At 39.5% G+C, this 21,766-nt stretch overlaps 1 protein-coding gene across 2 annotated transcripts in view; it reads right to left on the reverse strand.

Moving 5' to 3' along the window:
- Ppp2r3a (protein phosphatase 2 regulatory subunit B''alpha) overlaps nucleotides 1-21,766 on the reverse strand; it is a 115,364-nt gene that overhangs the window by 19,366 nt on the left and 74,232 nt on the right. For both annotated transcript variants that reach the window (XM_028869944.2, XM_028869945.2), the window contains exons 6-9: nucleotides 16,698-16,784; nucleotides 11,448-11,604; nucleotides 7,061-7,109; nucleotides 6,065-6,154 (exon numbers count right to left, since the gene is read on the reverse strand). In XM_028869944.2, coding sequence (XP_028725777.1) covers nucleotides 6,065-6,154; nucleotides 7,061-7,109; nucleotides 11,448-11,604; nucleotides 16,698-16,784 — 383 coding nt within the window. The remainder of the gene's footprint in view (nucleotides 1-6,064; nucleotides 6,155-7,060; nucleotides 7,110-11,447; nucleotides 11,605-16,697; nucleotides 16,785-21,766) is intronic.

A 21,766-nucleotide genomic window follows, 5' to 3' on the forward strand; every position in this document is an offset into this window, starting at 1 on the left:
AATATTGTTTTTCTTTTCAAAGAATCAGTTCTTTCATCCATTTTTTTTTGTATTTTCATCTTTGTCATTAATTTCTGTCCTGATTTTGATGGTTTATTTCCTTTTAATGCTTTTGCCTTTCGAAGGTCTTAAGATCTTTTTTTTTTTTTTTTTTAATTTTAGGCCCTTAGAATCATAAATGTCCTTTCTTTTTGCACCCCATAGGTTTTGCTATGTTCTATGAATTTTCATCCCATTCCAGGAAGTTTTTTGGTTTATTTCTTCAGTTACTCACTCATCATCCAATAGTGTTTAATCTCCACAAATTTAAATCATTTTTTAATAGATTCTCTTGCTATTGATTTCTAGCTTTATTTCATGTGGGCAGATAGAATACAAAAAGTTATTTCAATTTTCCTATGTTGCTTAAGACTTGCTTTATGTAGTAATATATAATCTGTTTTAGACAAAGTACCACAAGCTGTTGAGAAGAATGTATATTCTGTAATGGTTGGATGGAATGTTTTGTAAATGTTTGTTAGAAACATTTAGTGTATGATGTCATTTAACTCCATCTATGTATGTATTTAAAAATATTTATTCTTTACATGCATCTGTGTGGCTTGTGAGTGTATGTCATATGTGTGTGGGTAATGGCAGAGGCCAGAAGGGGACGTGGTTCTCCTCTGGAATTATAGGCAGCTGTGAGCACCTGACATAAGTGCTGGATTCAACTCAGGCCTCTGGAAGAGAAGGAGTTGCTCTTAAACCACAAAGCCATCTCTCTATACCTTGTTATCTTAAAAAGATTTTATTTTTATTTTATGTGTGTTTTGCCTGCACACAGTATGTGCAGCAATATGTGCTCGGTGCCCTTGGAGGCTAGAAGGGTATCCGATCCTCTGGAACTGTAACTAAGAATGATTGTGAGCTACCACATGGGTGCTGGAGGCTGGAACTAGATTCTCTGCAAGAGAAGCATGTATTTTTATGTGCTGAGCTTCTGCCTCTGTTTAGTAGTATTTATGAAACTGGGTGCACCTGCGTTCAGTGTATATGTGTTTAGATTGTAATTTCTTGATAGATTGTTCCTTTAACCAGTATCTACTAAACTTTATTTCTTCTGGCTGGTTAGTGTTTGATATCTACTAGATTAGGGATATCTGCTTGTTTTCCTGTTTCATTTGTTTGGAATTCCCTTTCCCATCTGTTTAGGAGGCAACAAATAGATGGATCATGTTTTGGATCCATTCTGTTATTTTTTTTTTTGTCTTTTGATTGGGAAATTGAGGTCATTAATATTCAGAATTATTATAGAAAAGTGTGTATTACATTCTCATGATTAGAGTCAGGTTATACATATCTGCCAGGAATGTCCCTGAAATTATTTCTTCTCCTGATCAGGAGACATTTGATATATTTCTCCCATTACTGAAAATGCTTTGGCCCTTTTGTTAAAATAGTAACTACCAAATCTTCATTCTCTAAAATAATTATTTTTCTTTGCCATTAATAATTGTCTCTAGAATAATACTTTAAGATTACGTAAATATCCAGCTGCTCCTGGTAGTGCATGCCTTTAATACCAGCCAGCCCTCAGGAAACCGACAGATTTCTGAATTTGAGACTAGCCTCATCTACAGATCGAGTTTGAGGACAGCCAGGGCTTCACAGAGAATCCTTGTCTTGGGGGACAAGGTTGTAGTGAAGAATAAGACCCATTATGGCTGTGCCCACCTTTAATTGCAGTAGACCAGAGCTAAGCTGGGGTACATAGTGAGACCCTGCTGTTGATATCATTCTATATAAATAAAACACTGATGGCCAGTGACCAGACAGGAAGTATAGGTGGGACAAGGAGAGGAGAATTGGGGGAAACAGGAAGAAGGAAGGAGAGACACTGCAGCCACCGCCAGGACAAGCAGCATGTAAAGACGCCAGTAAGCCACCAGCCATGTGGCAAGGTATAGATTTATAGAAATGGGTTAATTTAAGATAAAAGAACAGTTAGCAAGAAGCCTGCCACGGCCATACAGTTTGTAAGCAATATAAGTCTCTGTGTTTACTTGGTTGGGTCTGAGCGGCTGTGGGACTGGCGTGTAGATGTAACCAATCGTCTTATTAAAATAAGAAACACAGAGCCAATGTAAAAGAGAAAGCCGAGAGGTCAGAGCTTAGAGATAAAATCTTACCTCCTGCAGTGCTCCTAACTTCCCCGAGAGAGAGCTACTTCCTGTTTGTCTGTGTTTAAATAGTCTTTCTGTTCTGCCTTCTCATTGGTTCTAAACCCAACCACATGACTGCCTCATCACTGCCTGTAAGTACCGCCCTCCAGGTCTTAAAGGCATATGTCTCCAATACTGGCTGTATCCCTGAACACACAGAAATCTACCTAGCTCTTCTAACCACCAAGCTCTTGCTATGGCTCTAATAGCTCTGACCCCAGGGCAACTTTATTTATTAACATAAAATTAAAATCACATTTCAGTACAAATAAAATATCACCATACTGGCAGGTGACAAAGATTTGTCCTGACTGTGGGCAAGGCAGGAAAACTCTAGCTACAAGACCCTGTATAAAAAAATAAAAAAAAAACACCACAAATAAAATTTTTAAAAAGGTTAAAAAAGTGTGTATTAATTCCTGTCATTTGTTGATTTTGTAGGTGTAGTCTTTCCCTAATCTTCATTTGCATTATCTACTTTCTAGCATCATTTATCCCCCCCTCCCCCCAGCCTCTCTGGTGTGTTTATTATTTTAAGGATGAAGAATTCCTTCTGTTATCCTCTGTAGGGTTGGCTTAGTTGTTCCTTTAGCCTGCTTTTGTCATGGAAGATCATTTGCCATCAATTATGACAGATGTGCTGAGAATAGTAGTCTGGGTTGGCAGCTGTGGTCTTTTCAGAACTTGAAATACATTATTCCAAACCCCTTTGTCTATTGAGAAATCATGTTATTCTGATGTGCCTGCCTTTATATATGATTTGGTATTTTTCAAAATGATACATTCTCTAGGAGATACCTTGAAGATGCCCTTAAGACTGGTCTGAATCCCTATCCTTGGTCATGTTCCCTTCTGTGGCAGTGGGGAGCAAGCCTGGTCGTGGGAGTTCATGTGTGTATTAACGAATGAGTCAGGGAGATGGTAATAGTAGTTGACATGTGATATAATTTCCTTTTGTTTTCCTAACTCACTCAGATACAGCTTTTTTGGTTTTTGAGACAGGGTCTCTCTGTATAGCCCTGGAGGCTCCTGTGTAGACAAGGCTGGCCTTGAACTCAGAGATCTCCTTCTTTTGTCTCCCAAGTGCTAGGATTAAAAGTGTACCACCTTGCCCAGACCTCAAACGAGTCTTCTAAGTCACCATCTTATCCAGAAGACATCCTCTGTGCCTTTTAAAAAATTAAATACATGGTTTTATATAGTACAGTCTAAACTTGATATATAGCCAAGGATGACCTTAAACTTCTGATCTTTGGGATTATAAGCATACATTACGCCTGTTTTATGTAGTGCTGGTGATAGAACCCAGAGCTTTGTGTGTGTGCTAGGCAAGCATTCTACAAACCTAGCTACATCCCCTGTCCCTAATTTCACTCTAAAGTATTTACTGAGAATGCCTTTTTGTCTATCCCATACCCTCACTCTTCTTGCAAATGTTCCATGTGCACTTCAGCTGGTTTTGAGTGAAGTGTTGTATAGGTGTCTGTTAGATCTAGAAGGCTATAGTTTTGGCTAGTGTTATGGTATCATTTACAACCTCTATTTCCTTGTTGAGCTTCATAGTTGGTTGATCATTATTGATGGTAGGATATTTAAGTCTCCAATAATAACTGTGAATTCTTATTAAGTGAAAGTATTACTTCTGTAATACTTTATTTTTCTTTCAAGTTTCTGGCCTGAAACTTTAGACCAGGCTGGCCTCGAACTCTAGAGATCTACCTACCTCTGCCTCCTGAGTGCTGGCATTAAAGGTGTGCACCACCACTTCCTGGCTAGGTGAATATATCTTTATAATTACAATATGTTAGATTGTCCTACTTGTCATATAAACATGTCTTTGTCTCTAAAATTTTATTAAAGTCTATTTTTTCTTTATATCAGCATAACCATATTTACTGCTCTTATTTACATGACCTATTGTTTTTCACGCTTTCCCCTTTTTTCTTTTTGTACCTTTAAACCAATTAGTATTTTTGGAAGGTCATGTTTCATTTTTATGATCATATCTACTAATAAATCTCTCTTTTTCTGTGTGTGTGTGTGTGTGTGTGTGTGTGTGTGTGTGTGTGTGTGTATGCGTGCGCGTGCGCAGAGGCCAAAGACTGACCTCAGGTATCTTCTTTTATTGCTCTCTACCTGTTTGTTTTTGTTTTGAGACAGAGTCTTACTATGTAGCCCTGGCTGGCCTGGAACTCTCTATGTGGACAAGACTGGCCTCAAACTCACAGAGATGCAACTACCTCTGCCTCCCATGTGCTGGGATTAAAGACATGTATCATCATGCCTAGCTTATTTTTCTATTTCAATTATTTATTCACATTATACTAAATATTTCAATACTTAAAATTTCAATTAACTATGTCTGTGTACCACATCATGCCTGGTGTCTTTAGAGGAGTGGTTCTCAACCTTCCTAATGCTGTGGCCCTTTAATACAGTTCCTCATGGTGTGGTGTGTTGCTGGAGGGCTTCTTTCCAGGTTCCGCACGCCTGTAGTCCCAGCTACTCGGGAAGCTGAGACAGGAGGATCGCTTGAGTCCAGGAGTTCTGGGCTGTAGTGCGCTATGCCAATCGGGTTTCCGCACTAAGTTCGGCATCAGTGGTGACCCCCAGCCATAAAATTATTTTTGTTGCCATTTCATAACTATAACTTTGCTACTGTTATGAATCATAATGGAAATATCTGCTATGCAGGCTATCTGATATGGGACCCTTTGGACCCTGAAAGGGCTGTAACACACAGGTTGAGAACCTCTGCTCTAGAGGCTAGAAGAGGGCATTGGATCTCTTGGGACTGGAGTTACAGATAGTTGTGAGCTGCCATGTGGGTGGGTGCTGGGAATCGAACCCCAGTCACCTGGAAAAGCAGAAAGTGCTCTTACCTGTATAACCATCTCTCTAGTCCCTTCAATAACTTTTGAACCAATATGAAGACTCCACATTGGCATCAAGGCATGTATCACCTGCCTTCTTCCTTGGTACTTAGCAGAAACTGTATAGAACATTATTTTATAGGCAAGAGGTCCTTTTTGAGAGAGACTTAGATCTTTGGCTTAACCAGCAAACAGTAGTGGATAGAAAGATATGTAAATTCACACTACAAATCAAGGCATGTTTGAGAGTGCTAAGGAAAGGGAGTGATGATCTCAACTGGGAGCATGAGGCTGAGATCTTACATACTAGCCACAATGCTTTTTTTTGGTATGTTCACATGCATATGTAGGTGGAAAGTACACGTTTGTACAAGCATGTCAGAGGTGATGCCAGGTGTCTTTCCCAAGTGCTCTCCAGTTTATTTACTGAGGGAGAGTCTCTTGGTAAACCTGGGTCTCACTCATTCAGGTGGTATAGCTAGCCAGCCTGCCCTGAGAATCCACTGTCTCTATCTCCTGAGCACTGGAATTACAGGTGGGGCCCTCACACCTTCTTGGCTTTTATGTAAGTGCTGGGGATTTGAACTCTGGTCCTCAAGCATGGGAGGGCTTTATACACTGAGCCATCTCTTTAGTCCCTTGATTTGCTTTTCCTTCTTTCTTCAATTTACTCTAAAACTAGTGCAGATTATGAAAGAACTAAAATTTACAGAATCTATTCTACACTCTGTATAAATACTCACCAATTCTATTTCTCTCTCTTGGAAAGAGTATGCTTCATTTTACCTTTATGTGGGTAATAGCTCTTCCCTTGAGGCACCATGACCATGGTTTGTTCTGTGCCTCTGCTTTCTTAGACTGAGCTCTATGAAGACAGAGACACTCCAACATATCCTGCTATGACTAGGGCAGGTCAGTTTACTAGGTATACACCATGCTCTTTCCAAGCTTGGTGCATGTGTTTACATCTTGACAACAAAAACTTACCTGGTAGGGCTCCGTTTGTCTTCCTCAGAAATCAAAAACCAAACAAAATCTGCATAACTCATTCTTCCCTCTTTCTGTACTGTTTTCCCTCTGAAGAAAACACATGGTTATCAAATTTCCTGAGCAATTAAGAAATAAAGTAACATCACTCTTTAGAAATTTACTAAATAAAGAAGAAAATGATGGATTCCTCATCAAGCTGGATAGTTCAGAAAATGTAACTCCTTTGAGGCCTGTCTTATTTTCCAAGGCCTACAAGGTGAAACTAGAAGACATTTGCCTAAATGAAAAAAAAAAAATCAATTGTGCTGCTTTTGTGGTATTAGAGTTTGAACTTAAAGCCTAATACAGGGCAAGCAAGTACTCTACCACTGAGTTACATCCTTACTTCTCTTTACTTTATATTTATTATTTAGTTAACTAACTAATTTGTGTGAGACAGGGTCTCAGTATGTAGCCTTTAGGGGCTGGAACTCAGTATGTAGACCAGGCTGGTCTTGAACTTACAGAGATCCACCTGCTTATATGTCTCCAAAGTGTTGGGATTAAAGGCATGTGCCACCATGTCCAGCTTACTTTTAATTTTTTGAAACAAGGTCTTATTAAATTGCCTAGGCAGACTTTGAACTGACTATATGGCCCAAGAAAGCTTCAGTTTGTGAGCATCCTGCCTTAGCCTACTATCTGAAGATTACAGGCTCATGCCACTAGGTCTGGCCCTGGTTTTTAACCTGATAATCAATGGGATTAGATATTGTTACTTATATTTAGGCATTGTACTAATATTAAGGAATTACTGTCTTTTATTAAGCCATGATTGTATATGTTTTAGATATAATTTGACTTAGTAGCTCTGCTAAATTATACAAAAAGCTTTGCAAAAATGAGATTGCAGCAATAGTATAATTCATTTTGAAACTCAAATTGTTTTATTTCATTTTTCTATTACTTATTGCTAGCTCACTAAATAAAATTCAAAATTTAAACTTTTCATACCTTGTTACTGCTCCCGAAAATATTCTTTCAATAATTCTACTTGATGAAGCTAAATGTAAATAAGAATTAGTTAGAAAAATTCCTGACAAATTTGTTTTCATTTGCTAAAGTTAAAGCTAAACCATAAACATCTTCCACAGTGAGAATATCAACCATTTAAATTTTCTTTTTGTGAGACAGTTTTTTTTTTTTTTTTTTTTAAAATATATCCCAGGATGAACTCTATTTGCTATATAACTGAGGATGACCTTGAACTTCTGATCTTCCTGCTTCTACCACCAAGAGCTGGGATTATAGGTATGCACCATTGTACACAGTTTATGTGGTGCTGGAAATCAAACATAGGCCTGTATATGCTAGTCAAACACTCCATCAACTCAGTCACATCCCCAACCCCTCAATTCTTTTAAAAAATAAAGTTTATTCATTGAAAATTTCATATATTCATATAATGTATTTTGAGCCTATCCATCCACTGTTACCTCTCTATGCCAACTTTCTCTTAGTCTGTCTCTCTCCCTATTCCATGGCCTCTGTTTTTGGTTATTAAACCCATGAGTCCATGTGCTTCCCATATGCACATGTGTGTGGGGATTCCATGGGGGCATGGGCAAGATACCCAAGAGAGTGAATCTTCCTCCCTCACTAATGATCAACCACCAAAATCTCCTCTGTGAAGGGTGGGACCTTGGGGCCCCCACCCCTATTTGTGCAGGAATTTTGTCTGCCTAGATCCTACATTCTTATTTAGGCATAATTTATACTTTTTAGAAGAATGAGGTAGGTTTAAAGTATCAATCACTAATTTAAAAAAAGAACAGGCAAATGAATGTATCTTACATCTGTTTAGTTATTTATATGGTTGAGTTCTAAGTTAATTCAGAACATCCGGACAACTAAGACAAAAATACACAGAATTTGTATTGATTTTGTTATTCAATAAAACAAAACCAATTTTCTAAAACAAGACAAATTTTATCCTAGCATTAAATTAAAGGGAAACTGATGTACAGCTTCTGAAATAATGTAAAATGAAACAAAGTAAAACGATGGAGAATGCTTCAAAGCAGCTTTTAAAAACATATCAAGACATACCATAAACATACTTTTCTTAAATTCTCATTCTGTAAGAGTCTCAGATATAACATTTTAAAGAAATTCCATCAGTAAGTTTTATTTACAGACACATAATGGCTTGTTGTTGTTATTGGTTCTACTGGGGGACTGAACCCAGGACTTTGCACATGCTAGGCAAGCAACCTAGCACTGAGCTACATCCTCAGTAACAATTATATCTTCAGATAATGTGTTTGTTTTTGATGACATACCCTAGAAAATGTATAGCAGTATACCTTTATAGATTCAAAATAGCCAGAAGAGGGGGGGGCAAGAAAGTGAATGAGAGAGAGAAAAAGAGAGAGGGAGGGAGGGAGGGAGGGAGGGAGAGAGAGAGAGAGAGAGAGAGAGAGAGAGAGAGAGAGAGAGAGAGAGAAAGTAAGAGGAGGAGGAGGGAAGAAGGAGGAAGGAAGATAGAAGAAGGAGGCAGACAGGAGAAGGGAGGGGAGGGGAGAGAGGAGAGGCAAGGCAAGGCCCAGGGATCTCTAGATCTGTTCTTTTAACAAGTACCCCAGGCAATGGAATGCATACTAACATTTCACGACTACCAAGGAATTCAACCAAGGGTTAGCAGCGCCCATCATCTATTCTTTTTAGAGTTAGGTATAGTCAACATGTAAGTCAATTTGGCTAGGAAAATTAGAAATACTTGTGTCAAGATAAGTCATGCCTGGCATATACAAAAGTCTCTACAGTCTCTGTACTTTGCTGAACTTTGAGTTAATGAGTAAATATTTTATACTAGAGAGAAATAAGAAGGGTATATAGAAACAGCAAAAATATTAAATTCTAATGCTAACATCTTTAAGCCAGTTTATTTATTTTTACTTTCTATGTATGAGTGTTTGGCCCGCATGTATGTATATGCATCATTGAGTGCCTGGTGCCTGTGGAGGCCAAAAGAGGGTATCAAATCCCCTGGCACTGGAGTTACAGACATTTGTGAGCTGCTATGTAGGTGGTGGGAATGGAGCCCAGGTCCTCTGCAAGAGCAGTTAAGTGTTCTTAACTGCTGCGCCAGCACTCCTGCTCCCTACCATCTTTTAAAAAAGGTTGTTTTAACTTTGGAAGGTTTATTATCCAAATACTAAAGACTGGTCTAAAGCAGAATTTGGTGAATGGACAAAAATGCCAAGTTTGCCGGGCGGTGTTGGCACATGCTTTTAATCCCAGCACTCGGGAGGTAGAGTCAGGTGGATCTCTGTGAGTTTCAGATCTTAAAAAAAAAAAAAAAAGGCAGAGTTTAATGTTCTCTTCACCACGCCATTAACATCAATTCAATCGGTACATATAGTATCTGGAAATAATGGCAGTAAGACCAGGAGAGGGGGCTTTAGAGTCCATGGGTTGTGTAAGATCTCTGGATTAACAGGAAGGTGTATAGCTACAGCTGACCTGAGACCCTTATGAATATATTAATCTTTGTTAATCCAATGACAGATTGACTACTTGAAGGAGGAAGGCAAAACACTAACATGTTTATCAAATAAGTACATTTGAGGATTTGCCCATGATTCCTGCTTGGCACCCAAGAATTCGAGAGAGAACTCTGCTGGTTTTTCCACCCTCCCTGCTCAGACAGGGTCTATGTTTCCCAGGCTGGCTTCCAAATACTATGCTACAGAAATCCTCCTGCTTCAGCTTCTTCAGTATCTGAGACTATAAGCCTGGGCCACTGTGCTTAGCTCAAAAACCAAGTCAAACCAAACCAAACCTGTTTCTTAAATGTGCAAAGCTCTATGAAACTTGATTACCAGACAAAACGAGCTTATAGGGTGGAGACACAGCTTAATGATAGAGCATTTGCCAAGCATATATGATGTCCCAGGATTAATCTCCAGCACTGTAAAAATCAGTCATTCATGAAGTGGGGCTTGTCACACACATCCCATTAGAGATATACCAAATGATAAACAAAATTTAGCTCACTAAAGATTTCTTCTATGCTATCTCTAAAAGGACAAAAGTATGATTTAAAAATTGCTGGGAAGATATTTAAAGACAGAATAAAGATGATCTTATGAAAGAAGAATGAATCAATATATCTTGGCACTTAGTTAAGATTACTACATATCAGGGACCAACAAGGTGGCTGAGTGTATAAAGGCACTTAGTGACCTGAGTTTGATCCCTGGAGCTCACATGGTGGAAGGCGAGAACTAACTCTCTTAAGTTGTTCTCTGACTTCCACATGAGTGCTGTAGCATGAGTATACCTGTGTGCGTGTGTGCGTGTGTGCGTGTGCACGCGCGCGCACGCGCGCGCACACACACACACACACACACTCACATGATTGAAATTTTCAAAAAAGGAAAGAATTACAAATTAGTTGGTACTAAGTTCCAACTTTATAAAAAGGAAAATAAAACCTAAGCCTAAAAATGTGATATGTAAACTTTCTTTTTTAGCAGAAGAAAACAGTGAAATTCATCTGTAGACAAAATACCTTTCTGGAGTTAAAATTAAAAAGTAAGCTTTAAAAAAAGGTTTATTTTAAGTCTCTGGGTCTGTCTGTGTGTGGGTACAAGCATGTGAGTGCACATGCCCTCAGAGACTAGAGAGGTCATGAGAACCTCAGGAACCCGAGAGAGAGGAGGTTATGAACTGCACAATGTGGGTGCTGGGAACCAAACTCAGATACTCTGTAAGAGTAGCAAGTGCTCTTAACCACTGAGCCATGTCTGTAGCCACCCCCACGAAAAGTCAATTTTTATGAGTCCTTGAAAATGAAATCTGCGGCAGGCCAGCTTGATTTTCATAGTGAGTTCCAGACCAGCCAAGGGAACATAGTGAGACCCATAGAAAAGGGGGGAAAAAAAAGAAAAAAGAAATTTCATTTGTAGCTCTACTAGAAATATTATTAAGCGAGGAGGTTTTAAAACAGATTTGCATGTGTATTTGATCATCTTAATGATACATATTACTGCAAAGATCTCCTACTTTTAAAACTGTGGTTACTTACTCACCTCCAAACTTCTTCTCTGGCCTCTTAAAAGTTTAAGCAATTACCTTTGGCTAGGCATGGTGGTACACACCTTTAACCCCAGCACCAGAGGGGCACAGGTAGGTAGCTCTCTCTGAGTTCAAGGCCAGCCTGGCCTACAGTGAACAAATGAACACATTTATCTTTGTTCATTCTCATTTAAAAATTATTGACCATATAAAGAGACTTACTAATAGAATTTAAGAAAGGAAACTTCTTATAACGAGGGGAGATAATTTATACAACTTTAAAAAAAGGTTTAGTTTTAGCATCTATAGAATCACTCACCCTGGTCATTGTATCGAGATAGGTCATCCTGGCTGATGTACAGGTCATGATCACCATCTAGTTCCCAGAATTTACAATATATGACATAGAAGTGTTCATAAGAGAAGTAATCTGTGATTTGGTTTATATCTTCCTCTTCCTCCAAGAGGGCCAGAGTCTGAAATGGTATGAATAAAACAATTAAATTTTAAATGATGCATAATTAGCCGTGGCTATTATAGTGTCTAGAAAATACCTGTTCATTGATTAAAATTTTACTTTTGGTACCAAACCAGGAACTTATATATGTTTTCTATTTTTTTTTTTTTTTTTTTTTTGAGACAGGGTTTTTCTGGGTAGCCCTGGATGTCCTGGAACTCACTGTGTAGACCAAGCTGGTCTCAAAAAAAAAGAAAAAAAAAAAAATCAAACTCATAAAGATGCACTTTCTTCTGCCTCCTGAGTGCTGGAACTAAAGGCATGCACCACCACTACCTGGCTGTTTTTTGTCAGAAATAAATACAAATGGGCTAAATTTCCTTATTAAAATATTTTTGATCAAATATAAAAAAACCCCTCAAAACCAATAAATATGTATATTGCCCATAAGAGATAGGTCTAATGGGGCTGGTGATATGGCTCGGCAGGTAGGGGTGCTTGCTGCTAAGCCTGATAAGTCTGAGTCCAGGGCCCACACTGCAAGGAGAGAACAGATTCCTGACGTCTGACTTCTCCCTGCTCACACATACCACACAGAAATGTAATAAAAATTTTAAAAAGTATGTCCAAAATAAAAGAGGCTTCTAAAAGACAAACAAACACACTAGCCAAGTGTTAATAAAAAGAAAAAATGGCTAACAATACTAATTGGAAATAAAGTGGAATTCAAGGCAGAAAACATAAAGGACAAAGAGGACTATTTTGTAATATAAATATATTACTCTGATAAATTATTTTTTTAATGTATATAATAGGAAATAATTTTATTTTATTAATTTAATTTTATTTTTATTTTGTTTTTTGTTTTTTCGAGACAGGGTTTCTCTGTGTAGCCTTGGAGCCTGTCCTAGATCTCACTTTGTAAACCAGGCTGGCCTCGAACTCACAAAGATTCGCCTGGCTCTGCCTCCCGAGTGCTGGGATTAAAGGTGTGCACCACCACTGCCCGGCTTTTTTTATTTTTTTAAAAAGAATTATTTCTTCTGCCTGCATGGATGCAGGCCAGAAGAGGGAACCAGATCTCATTGTAAATGGTTGTGAGCCACCATGTGCTTGCTGGGAATTGAACTCAGGATCTCTGGAAGAGCAGCCAGTGCTCTCAACCTCTGAGCCATCTCTCCAGCCCCCAGGAAATGCTTTTTAAATTGAAAAAAGAAAATCATTGAGTTATATAAACCTTTTTAATGGAAGATTCTGAAGTAAGCAGAAATGAAATTATAGTCTTCATAAACACAAAAGAAAATCACGCCGTACTGTAAGTGTAAACTGACTCCTGTTGTTGGCTGCCATCCTGCCCTGCTTGGGTCCCTAACAACAAGGGAGGGAAGAAAGGGCCAAGGGATAGAAAGCACACTGACAGTGGAGCTAGGATCAGGTGGGGCTCTCTGGCATTATCCTGGAACTTCACAGGTTCAGTAGGGCAGCACAGGGTGGTGGTTGGGGTTTAGCTAGTCTCAGCAGGAGGTCTCTGTAGGTGAGCAGTATCAGGCTGTAAACACACAGGAGGAGGAAGCCACAGTTGCTGGTCTTTGCACACACTGATTAATCATCCATAAACACACATACTTGGCCTCAAGAAAAGCTTTGGCATTTCTCTTGAGCCTAGCTCACATGGTTCAAAACTTTGCCTATTTCCCATGGGCTAACTAGTCTTAGAGTCCTCCACAAGCTGTCATGTCAAAATACACATCCATTCAGGACTTTACTCACTCAGGTCTTCCTCTGCTCCCTAGTTAGTGAACATGTAATGAAAACATGAATAGGATTTTTAAGGGTTAATAGGCTGTATCAGAGTACCATTTGATCTAGGAATGTTTCCTTTAGTAGTCTAGAGAAATTCTTATTCATATATACAGTACAAGGATGTTCACTACATCATTCTAATAAGAGAAAACATAAAAATACCCTGTCTCAATAGAGGAATATATAATTAATTACAGCATAGCCATGCAATCAAACATGCAGTATAGATGGCTAGAAATGGAAGGAATCCCAAGCTATTTTTAAGTGAAAAGAAAACCCAACCAATTTAATCCCAGCACTTAAGAGGCAGAGGTAGGCGGATCTCTGTGAGTTCGAGGCCAACCTAGGCTACAGAATGAGTTCCAGGACAGCCAGGACTGTTTTACAGAGAAACCCTGTCTCAGAAACAAACAAACAAACAAACAAAAGAAAACCCAACCAAATTTATAGAGTAGTAAGTATCCTCCCCTCATACTTCAAAAAAGAACTTGTAGGGCCAGTGGGATGGTTTAGAGGGTAAAAGCACCTGTTGCCAAGTATGATGACCTGAATTTGATCCCTGAACCACATGGTGGGAGGAGAGAATCAATTCTGGCAAGCTGTCCTTCTGACAATAACAACTTGTATGCTACCCCACCCCAATAAATAATTTAATTAATTAATTAAAACATCTCTCTCTAGGAGTCTCACAAAACTAAATTATATACTATCTATCTATCTATCTATCTATCTATCTATCTATCTATCTATCTATATCTATCTATATCTATCTATCTATCTATCTATCTATCTATCTATCTATCTATCTATCTATCTATCTATCTATATATACAAAATAAGACTATAGGGGCTGGAAACATGTCCCAGTGGTTAAGTGCACTGGCTGCTCTTCCAGAGGACCTGGGCTCAATTCCCAGTACCCACATAGTAGCTCACAATCCTCTATAATTCCAGTCCTAGGGTACCTGACACCCTCTTCTGGCTTCTGAGAGCATCAAGCACACATGTGGTGCATATACATACATTTAGACAAAACACTTATACACATAAAAACATAAATGAATAAAATTTAAAATAAGAATACAGATGTATGAGTTCTCTCTATGGGGAGTGCATGAAATGTTGGGTTAAGAGATAAACTGATTTTTGCTTAATTTTTTACTCTTAAGTATATTCATAAAACTAGACTATTTTGAGCATTTATTAATGGACTCAGAGGAAGACTAAGGAGATGGGTAAGGAAATAAAGGAAGAGGGGAAAATAAGTCACTGTATAGAAAGAGAACATGTGAATTCTACTCTTAGTTTTGCAACCTACTAACTGTGTGCTTCTATGGAAGTTACTCAACTATACTTGTCTCAAATTATATAATTACAAAAGAATTTATTACAATAATAAAAATTTAGGGGCTGCAGTGATGGCTCAGGGGTCAAGAGTACTTGGTGCTCTTATAGAGAGGATCGGGGTTCAGTTCCAGTACCCATGTGGTGGCTCACAATGAGTTCCATGGTGTCCAACACCCTCTTTTGACCTCCTTGGGAACAGTCATGCATGTAGTACATATCCATTCATGCATTAAAAATGTGAGAATTTGCTGGGCAGTGGTGGCCTTTAATCTGGCACTTGGGAGGTAGAGGCAGGTGGATCTCTGAGTTTGAGGCCAGCCTGCTGTACAGAGTGAGCTCCAGAACAGCAAGTGCTACATAGGGAAACCATGTCTTGAAAAACCAAAGAGGGATGGGCTTGAGAAATGGCTCAGCGGTTAAGAGCATTAGCTGTTCTTCCAGAGAACCCAGGTTCAATTCCCAGCACCCACATGGCCGTTCACAACTGTCTGTAACTCCAGTTCCAGGGGACCCAGCATCCTTACACAGACATACATGCAGGCAAAACACCAACGCCCATAAAAAATAACAACAACAAAAACAAACAGAAAAAAACAAAACAAAGTGGGGGTGGTGGTGGTGGTGGTGGTGGCGGTAAGATGTGAAACATTATCATAACTTTTTTTTTTTTGGTTTTTGAGACAGGGTTTCTCTGTGTAGCTTTGGAGCCTGTCCTGGATCTCACTCAGTAGACCAGGCTGGCCTCGAACTCACAGAGATCTGCCTGGCTCTGCCTCCCAGGTGCTGGGATTAAAGGCATGCACCACCACCGCCTGTCTAACTTTTGCGTCATTAAGGAAATTTCTGCCTTCTTAACCCATTTCATAATACCTACTAAGAGCCCAGGCAGGTACCAGATGTTCAGTAAGTATCAACAATGATTGTGATGCTGACTGTTCACTTTAGAACAGTGGTTCTCATGCTGCAACCCTTTTATATGGTTCTTTATGTTGTAGTGACTCCCAACCATAAAATTATTTTTGTTGCTACTTCATAACTATAATTTTGCTATTGTTAGAATCATAATCTAAATATCTGATATGCAACTCTCATGAAAGGGTTGTCCAACTTTTAAGGGGGTCTCGATTCTGAGGTTGAGAATTGCTGTTTTAGAATAACAAATTATTATTTGTCTATCCATTATGGATTGCTAATTTGCTAGGTCTCCAATACTTTGTCTGTCTCATATGAAGAAGAAGAGAGGAAAAACATAGAGTAATAAGGTACTGTTATCAGTATAAGCTTCATTTAGTGTGAACCATTTAAAAATACACACACACACACACACACACACATTTCCAAGTGTGTGAACCATTCCATTTTCTTTACATTTATAGAAGCTTAAACAATTGGGTATCAAGGTTATCTCAGTAAAAGATTCCCACTAGTGGTCAATCATTTTTTTTGTTGTTGTTTGATAAAATAACTGAATAAGATTTATTATTTCCAGCATCAGCAAGGTAGAGTCATTACTGAAGGAATCAAGTCCATATACTTTCATTTCTTTGGTAAGCCACTGGTTGGAAGGTCTTGAACACAAGGACACTTTCTGTCTCTGGCTTTGGCTTGTGCTGCTGCTGTTTACTGGAAACCCCTTTCTATTGCTGTTTTATCTTCGTAAACTCCTGATATTCTCCAAGATAAGGATCACAAACTGATCCTTCTGAGGCTGCCTCTGCAGCTTCTATGCATATCTATCAATTCAGGTGAGAATGTGCCTTTCTGTTTTTGTTTCACACAGCATGCTTGCAGGCAGAAATCCCATCTTATTCTATCTTCTTTAACAGCCCCTTCCACTACATGGGTAACTGATAAGTGCTTACAGCCTGGAAACAGTGATAGTGTTGTATAATAGAGTAAGAAAAAATATTTAAGTAAAGTAAAATTATTAAATTGGTATGTATCTTTATATAAGAGGCATACTTGCAAAAAGTTGCTTTTCCTTATCTCCGTTGAAGTAATTTTTCCACTCCAAGATCTGTTGACCGTGTAGAATATCCTCTGAACAACCTAGTTCCAAAAGGAAAACAAAAACAATTAAAACAGTTCAGATCTCTATTTCCATATGTTCAGTTGGAACCTCCAGCTTGCCCCTGCATGATCTGGAAAGCTCCATTCCTGTCTCTCTCCAAACCCCACCCTCTCAGAGAATCTCCAACAAAGAAAAGGTACCAAAAAGCCCAGTTCCACATTCTGATGCAGCACAAGCCCTGCCTAAGCATTCCAGCTTTTGACCATACTTGGGCACAAACCCAGCTTGTGGCAGACATGTCATCACCCCTCTCCTACAGGCTATATAATCTCCCTGCTTTAGTTCATGTGGTTTCTCTAGCCTGGATCTCTGGGACTGGAGAACCCACCCAGGTATTGCTTTGCTCAAATAAACCTGTTGTTATACTTTTTCAATTCAGCTTGATCTGGCTTACTACATTGGTGAAGAAACCCATTATTGGGGTACAGAAAACCTATTTAACCTCGACCTCAATTATTCAAAAATTAAAAAAATGGATAGATAATGCATATGAATAATATATAATACACACATACATATAATATATAATTATAGGAAAGGCCAACTGGTCAACCTCCTTAAAAAAATAAAAATAAAAAAATAAAAATCACAATCACTGGTTGACCTGAAATTTATTTATATTTATATATATAATCTTGGTGGTGTTAACCTGGGAGGAGTTGAGCCACACAGATAAAAATGGATGGTTCTACTTAAATAACAGCCTCATCCTCCTCCAGGGTCAGGCAATCTTCATTTAAGACATCCACCAAATCTTACATATAGGCTCCAAAGATTTGTTCCACTTTTTAAAGCCCCTTTCTGATCCTACATGTCTTTCAAGCCTGTACTTTACAGGTCCACTCCTCCTGCCAGATGTGTGCCAAGGCCAACCTTCAGGGGTCCCTCCATATATGCCAGCCTTTGCACCAGCCAGATGAAGACTGGCAGGTTGACTTCACCCATATGCCCACTCATAAAAAGCCCTGCTGTCTCCTAACTCGTGTTGATACCTTTACAGGATGGATAGAGGCATTCCCCACCTGCAAGGGAACAGCAGATGTGGTGGCTCAGGTACTCCTTGAACACATCATCCCTTAGTTTGGTATGCCACAGACCATCCAAACAGACAACGGCCCAGCTTTCACTTCCAGGGCCATTGAGCTAGTGTCTGAAGCCTTTAACATCTCCTGGAAACTCCACATCCTCTACTGCCCACAATCCTCAGCAAAGGTTGAGAGGGTCAATGGACTCATCATATAACAACTCACCAAGCTCTCTCTTGAATTCAGGTTGTCTTGGCCTTCCCTCCTCTCCATTGCCCTTACCCACCTCCAGACCACCCCACACTCTCTTACAGGCCTAAGCCCTTTTGAGCTCCTTATGGAAGGCTGCTCCTCCTCAACCATCACCTCCTGGCCCAGATTCCTCCACTGCTAGGGTACCTACCCTACATCTCAATCCTATGGTCCCTTCTCTGTTCACATGCTGACAGCTATCTCCCTGTCCCCATGCCAACAGACCCAACTGCTCCTGAGCCCGCCCCACTCTTCCCAGGGGACCAGTACTCCTCAAGCAGTTATTTCCTAAGTCTCTAGAGTCCCAGTGGACAGGACCTTACACTGTGATCCTCACCACCCCTTCAGCTGCCAAGCTCTTGGGACATCAGTGCTGGTACCACCTCTCCAGATTCAAGTGGGCACCTACCAGAGAATCTCCAACAAAGAAAAGGTGCCAAAAAGCCCAGTTCCGCATTCTTGGAGATTACTGAAACTTCCTCCCCTGATGATGCCAGCAGCACAAGCCCTGCCTAAGCATTCCAGCTTTTGACCATACTTGGGCACAAACCCAGCTTGTGGCAGACGTGTCATCACCCCTCTCCTATAGGCTATATAATCTTTCTGCTTTAGTTCATGTGGCTTCTCTAGCCTGGATCTCTGGAACTGGAGAACCCACCCAGGTATTGCTTTGTTCAAATAAACCTGTTGTTATACTTTTTCAATTCAGCTTGATCTGGCTTACTACATTGGTGAAGAAACCTATTATTGGGGGATAGAAAACCTATTACCCTACCGAAGACCAGATTATGAATATATGTGGAGCTAATTTAAGTAACAACTTTTGATGTCAATTGCAATTCTGTGGAAAAACCAGAACTGTGTAATATATATATATTATACACCCTATATATATATAATTTAACTATATATATATATATATATACATATATATATATATATATATATATATAGTTTAAAATTGGCTTTATAAGAGAAAAAAATTCCCTTTCATATTTTCATTTCCTAACCATTTATTTATCACTTCCTTTGTTTCTCAATTACACAGGGATGCCTCATTGGGCTGTGTACATTTGGTAAAGTAATGAGATGGGAAGATTCTACTGTGTTGGTTTAATGATCAGTCAGTCAGAAGGATGACTGTCAAACTGGCATGATTCAAAGGTGCTTTATTTTGATTACTAAAGTTATTGGGGATGCAGCTTAGCTCTTTTCTCAAAACCCTCTCAGCCTTTCCTTTCAACCCATCTTTATTTTTTGCTGTCCCCCAGAGACCTCAGAAATTCTCCTCACTTTTTTTTGAGACAGGGTTTTTCTGTGTAGCTTTAGAGCCTTTCTTGGAACTCATTCTGTAGCCCAGGATGGCCTAGAACTCATAGAGATCCGCCTGCCTCTGCCTCCCAAGTGCTGGGATTAAAGGCATGCGCCACCACCACCACCACCGCCGGCTTCAGAACGTCTCTAAGGGGACCCATAGTCACTACACTTGCCTAGGATCCAGAGAGGGCGACAGCAACCAAAGAACAAAACACTTACCCAATAAAGACAAGACCAGATGTTGACACAAAGTAACTCCTTAAACATCATATTCTGGATGATTAGATCCAAGCACAACAAAGCAAACAGTTATAGCCGTTTTAATACCTCACAAAATAGACTTCTAACCAAAACTAACTGGAAGGAATAGGAAAGGACACTACATACTCTCTAAGGGGGGTATGGTGATATTTTATTTGTACTGAAATGTAATTTTAATTTTATGTTAATAAATAAAGTTGCCCTGGGGTCAGAGCTATTAGAGCCATAGCAAGAGCGTGATGGTTAGAAGAGCTAGGTAGATTTCTGTGTGTTCAGGGATACAGCCAGTATTGGAGACATATGCCTTTAAGACCTGGAGGGCGGTACTTACAGGCAGTGATGAGGCAGTCATGTGGTTGGGTTTAGAACCAATGAGAAGGCAGAACAGAAAGACTATTTAAACACAGACAAACAGGAAGTAGCTCTCTCTCGGGGAAGTTAGGAGCACTGCAGGAGGTAAGGTTTTATCTCTGAGCTCTGACCTCTCGGCTTTCTCTCTTTTACATTGGCTCTGTGTTTTTTATTTTAAAAAGACGATTGGATACATCTACATCTGGCGCCCAACGTGACAAGAATCCATTAAAAACTGCTTGGGGCCGGCTCCCTAGCCGGAGCAGCCGGCTCCCTAGCCCGGCCCAGGTCTGCTTGGGCTCAGGCCGGACTGTGAGCTGCTTGCTTAAGGCCAGTGCTACAAACAGCTCAGGCCTGCCCTGCTAAACTGCCTGTAAAGCCAAGCCTTGACTCGGCTCAAGAGGGAACAAGTGGCTGGCTTTAAGCTTTAGCCGGCTACCCTTTCACTTTCACTTTCGCTTTCGCTTTCGCTTTCTCTCTTGCTCTCTCTCTGTCTCTCTGTTTCTCTCTCTCTCTCTCTCTCTCTCTCTCTCTCTCTCTCTCTCTCTCTGGATTCACACCTAGGACACTAGGTGGCTCTTTTGAAATTCGCTCGGATTTCTACTGTTCTACGCAGATTTGGTAAGTCATAAAGGAAACTATTTAAAAGACAATTTTTTTCCACATTTAAAAAAAATGGGTTTTCTGTGTACATTGGAAGAAAATTGGGTTTTTGAAATTTTAGGCAGTCTGACAATGGAACAACTATATGAGAAGATTAATGTTGATCGAATTATGCAGTTTATCACCATGCTTATTCTCATTTTACTATTTAAAAAGATAGTCGATTTAAGTGCCAGGATAACAGCTTTAGAAAAACCTGTTAATTTTAACAGTGAAGTTGGTTCAAGTCTGGATCATAAGGGTACAGAAAGAAAGCCTGTTTTCACACAGTCACCCTTAATTTATCCTGTAACCGTACAGCAGATGCCTGATCAAATGGCTACACAAAATACCTGGGCTCCAATTGAACTGATGGATTTTAAAAGGTTTAAGGAGGCAATAGTATCTTATGGCATGCATTCCCCATATATAAAGCAAATGTTAAACTCTTGGTCAACATATAATAGGATTATACCACAGGACTGGCGGGATCTTGCACAAGCTGTTCTGGAACCCAGCCAGAGACTTCAATTTCTAACGTGGTTTAAGGAGGAAGCTAGAAACGTAGAACAACAATGGAGGGATAAAGGAATACAAGTTTGTCAGGATCAGCTTATTGGAGAAGGCCAATATGCTTCAATACAAACACAATGTTTATATGATGTTCAAACCCTAATTTTATGTCGAATGGCAGCCTTGAATGCATGGGACAGAGTTGAGGAACCAGGAAAAAAACCTGAGTCATTCACAAAGGTTATGCAAGGCCCAAAAGAATCTTTCACAGATTTTTTAGAAAGACTGGCTTCAGCAGTAAACAGAATGGTCTCAGGATCAGAAGCTAGTAAGGCAATAATTGAAGCTTTGGCATTTGAGAATGCGAATGCAGCATGCAAAAGAATAATCAAGCCGTTAAGGGCAAGATCTGCACCTTTGGAAGATTGGATTAGAGAAACAATTAATGTTGAGGTTGATGAGCATGATGATACGTGGGTAGGAGAAGTAATTTCAAAAGGTTTGAGGAGTGTTAGATGTTTTGGGTGTGGAAAGCAAGGACATTTGAAAAGGGACTGTAAACAGGTCATTCCTAGAAGCAATGTTTCTTCAAGGAACAA

The sequence above is a fragment of the Peromyscus leucopus genome, chromosome 7 (assembly GCF_004664715.2).
Source record: "Peromyscus leucopus breed LL Stock chromosome 7, UCI_PerLeu_2.1, whole genome shotgun sequence".
Lineage (NCBI taxonomy): Eukaryota > Metazoa > Chordata > Mammalia > Rodentia > Cricetidae > Peromyscus > Peromyscus leucopus.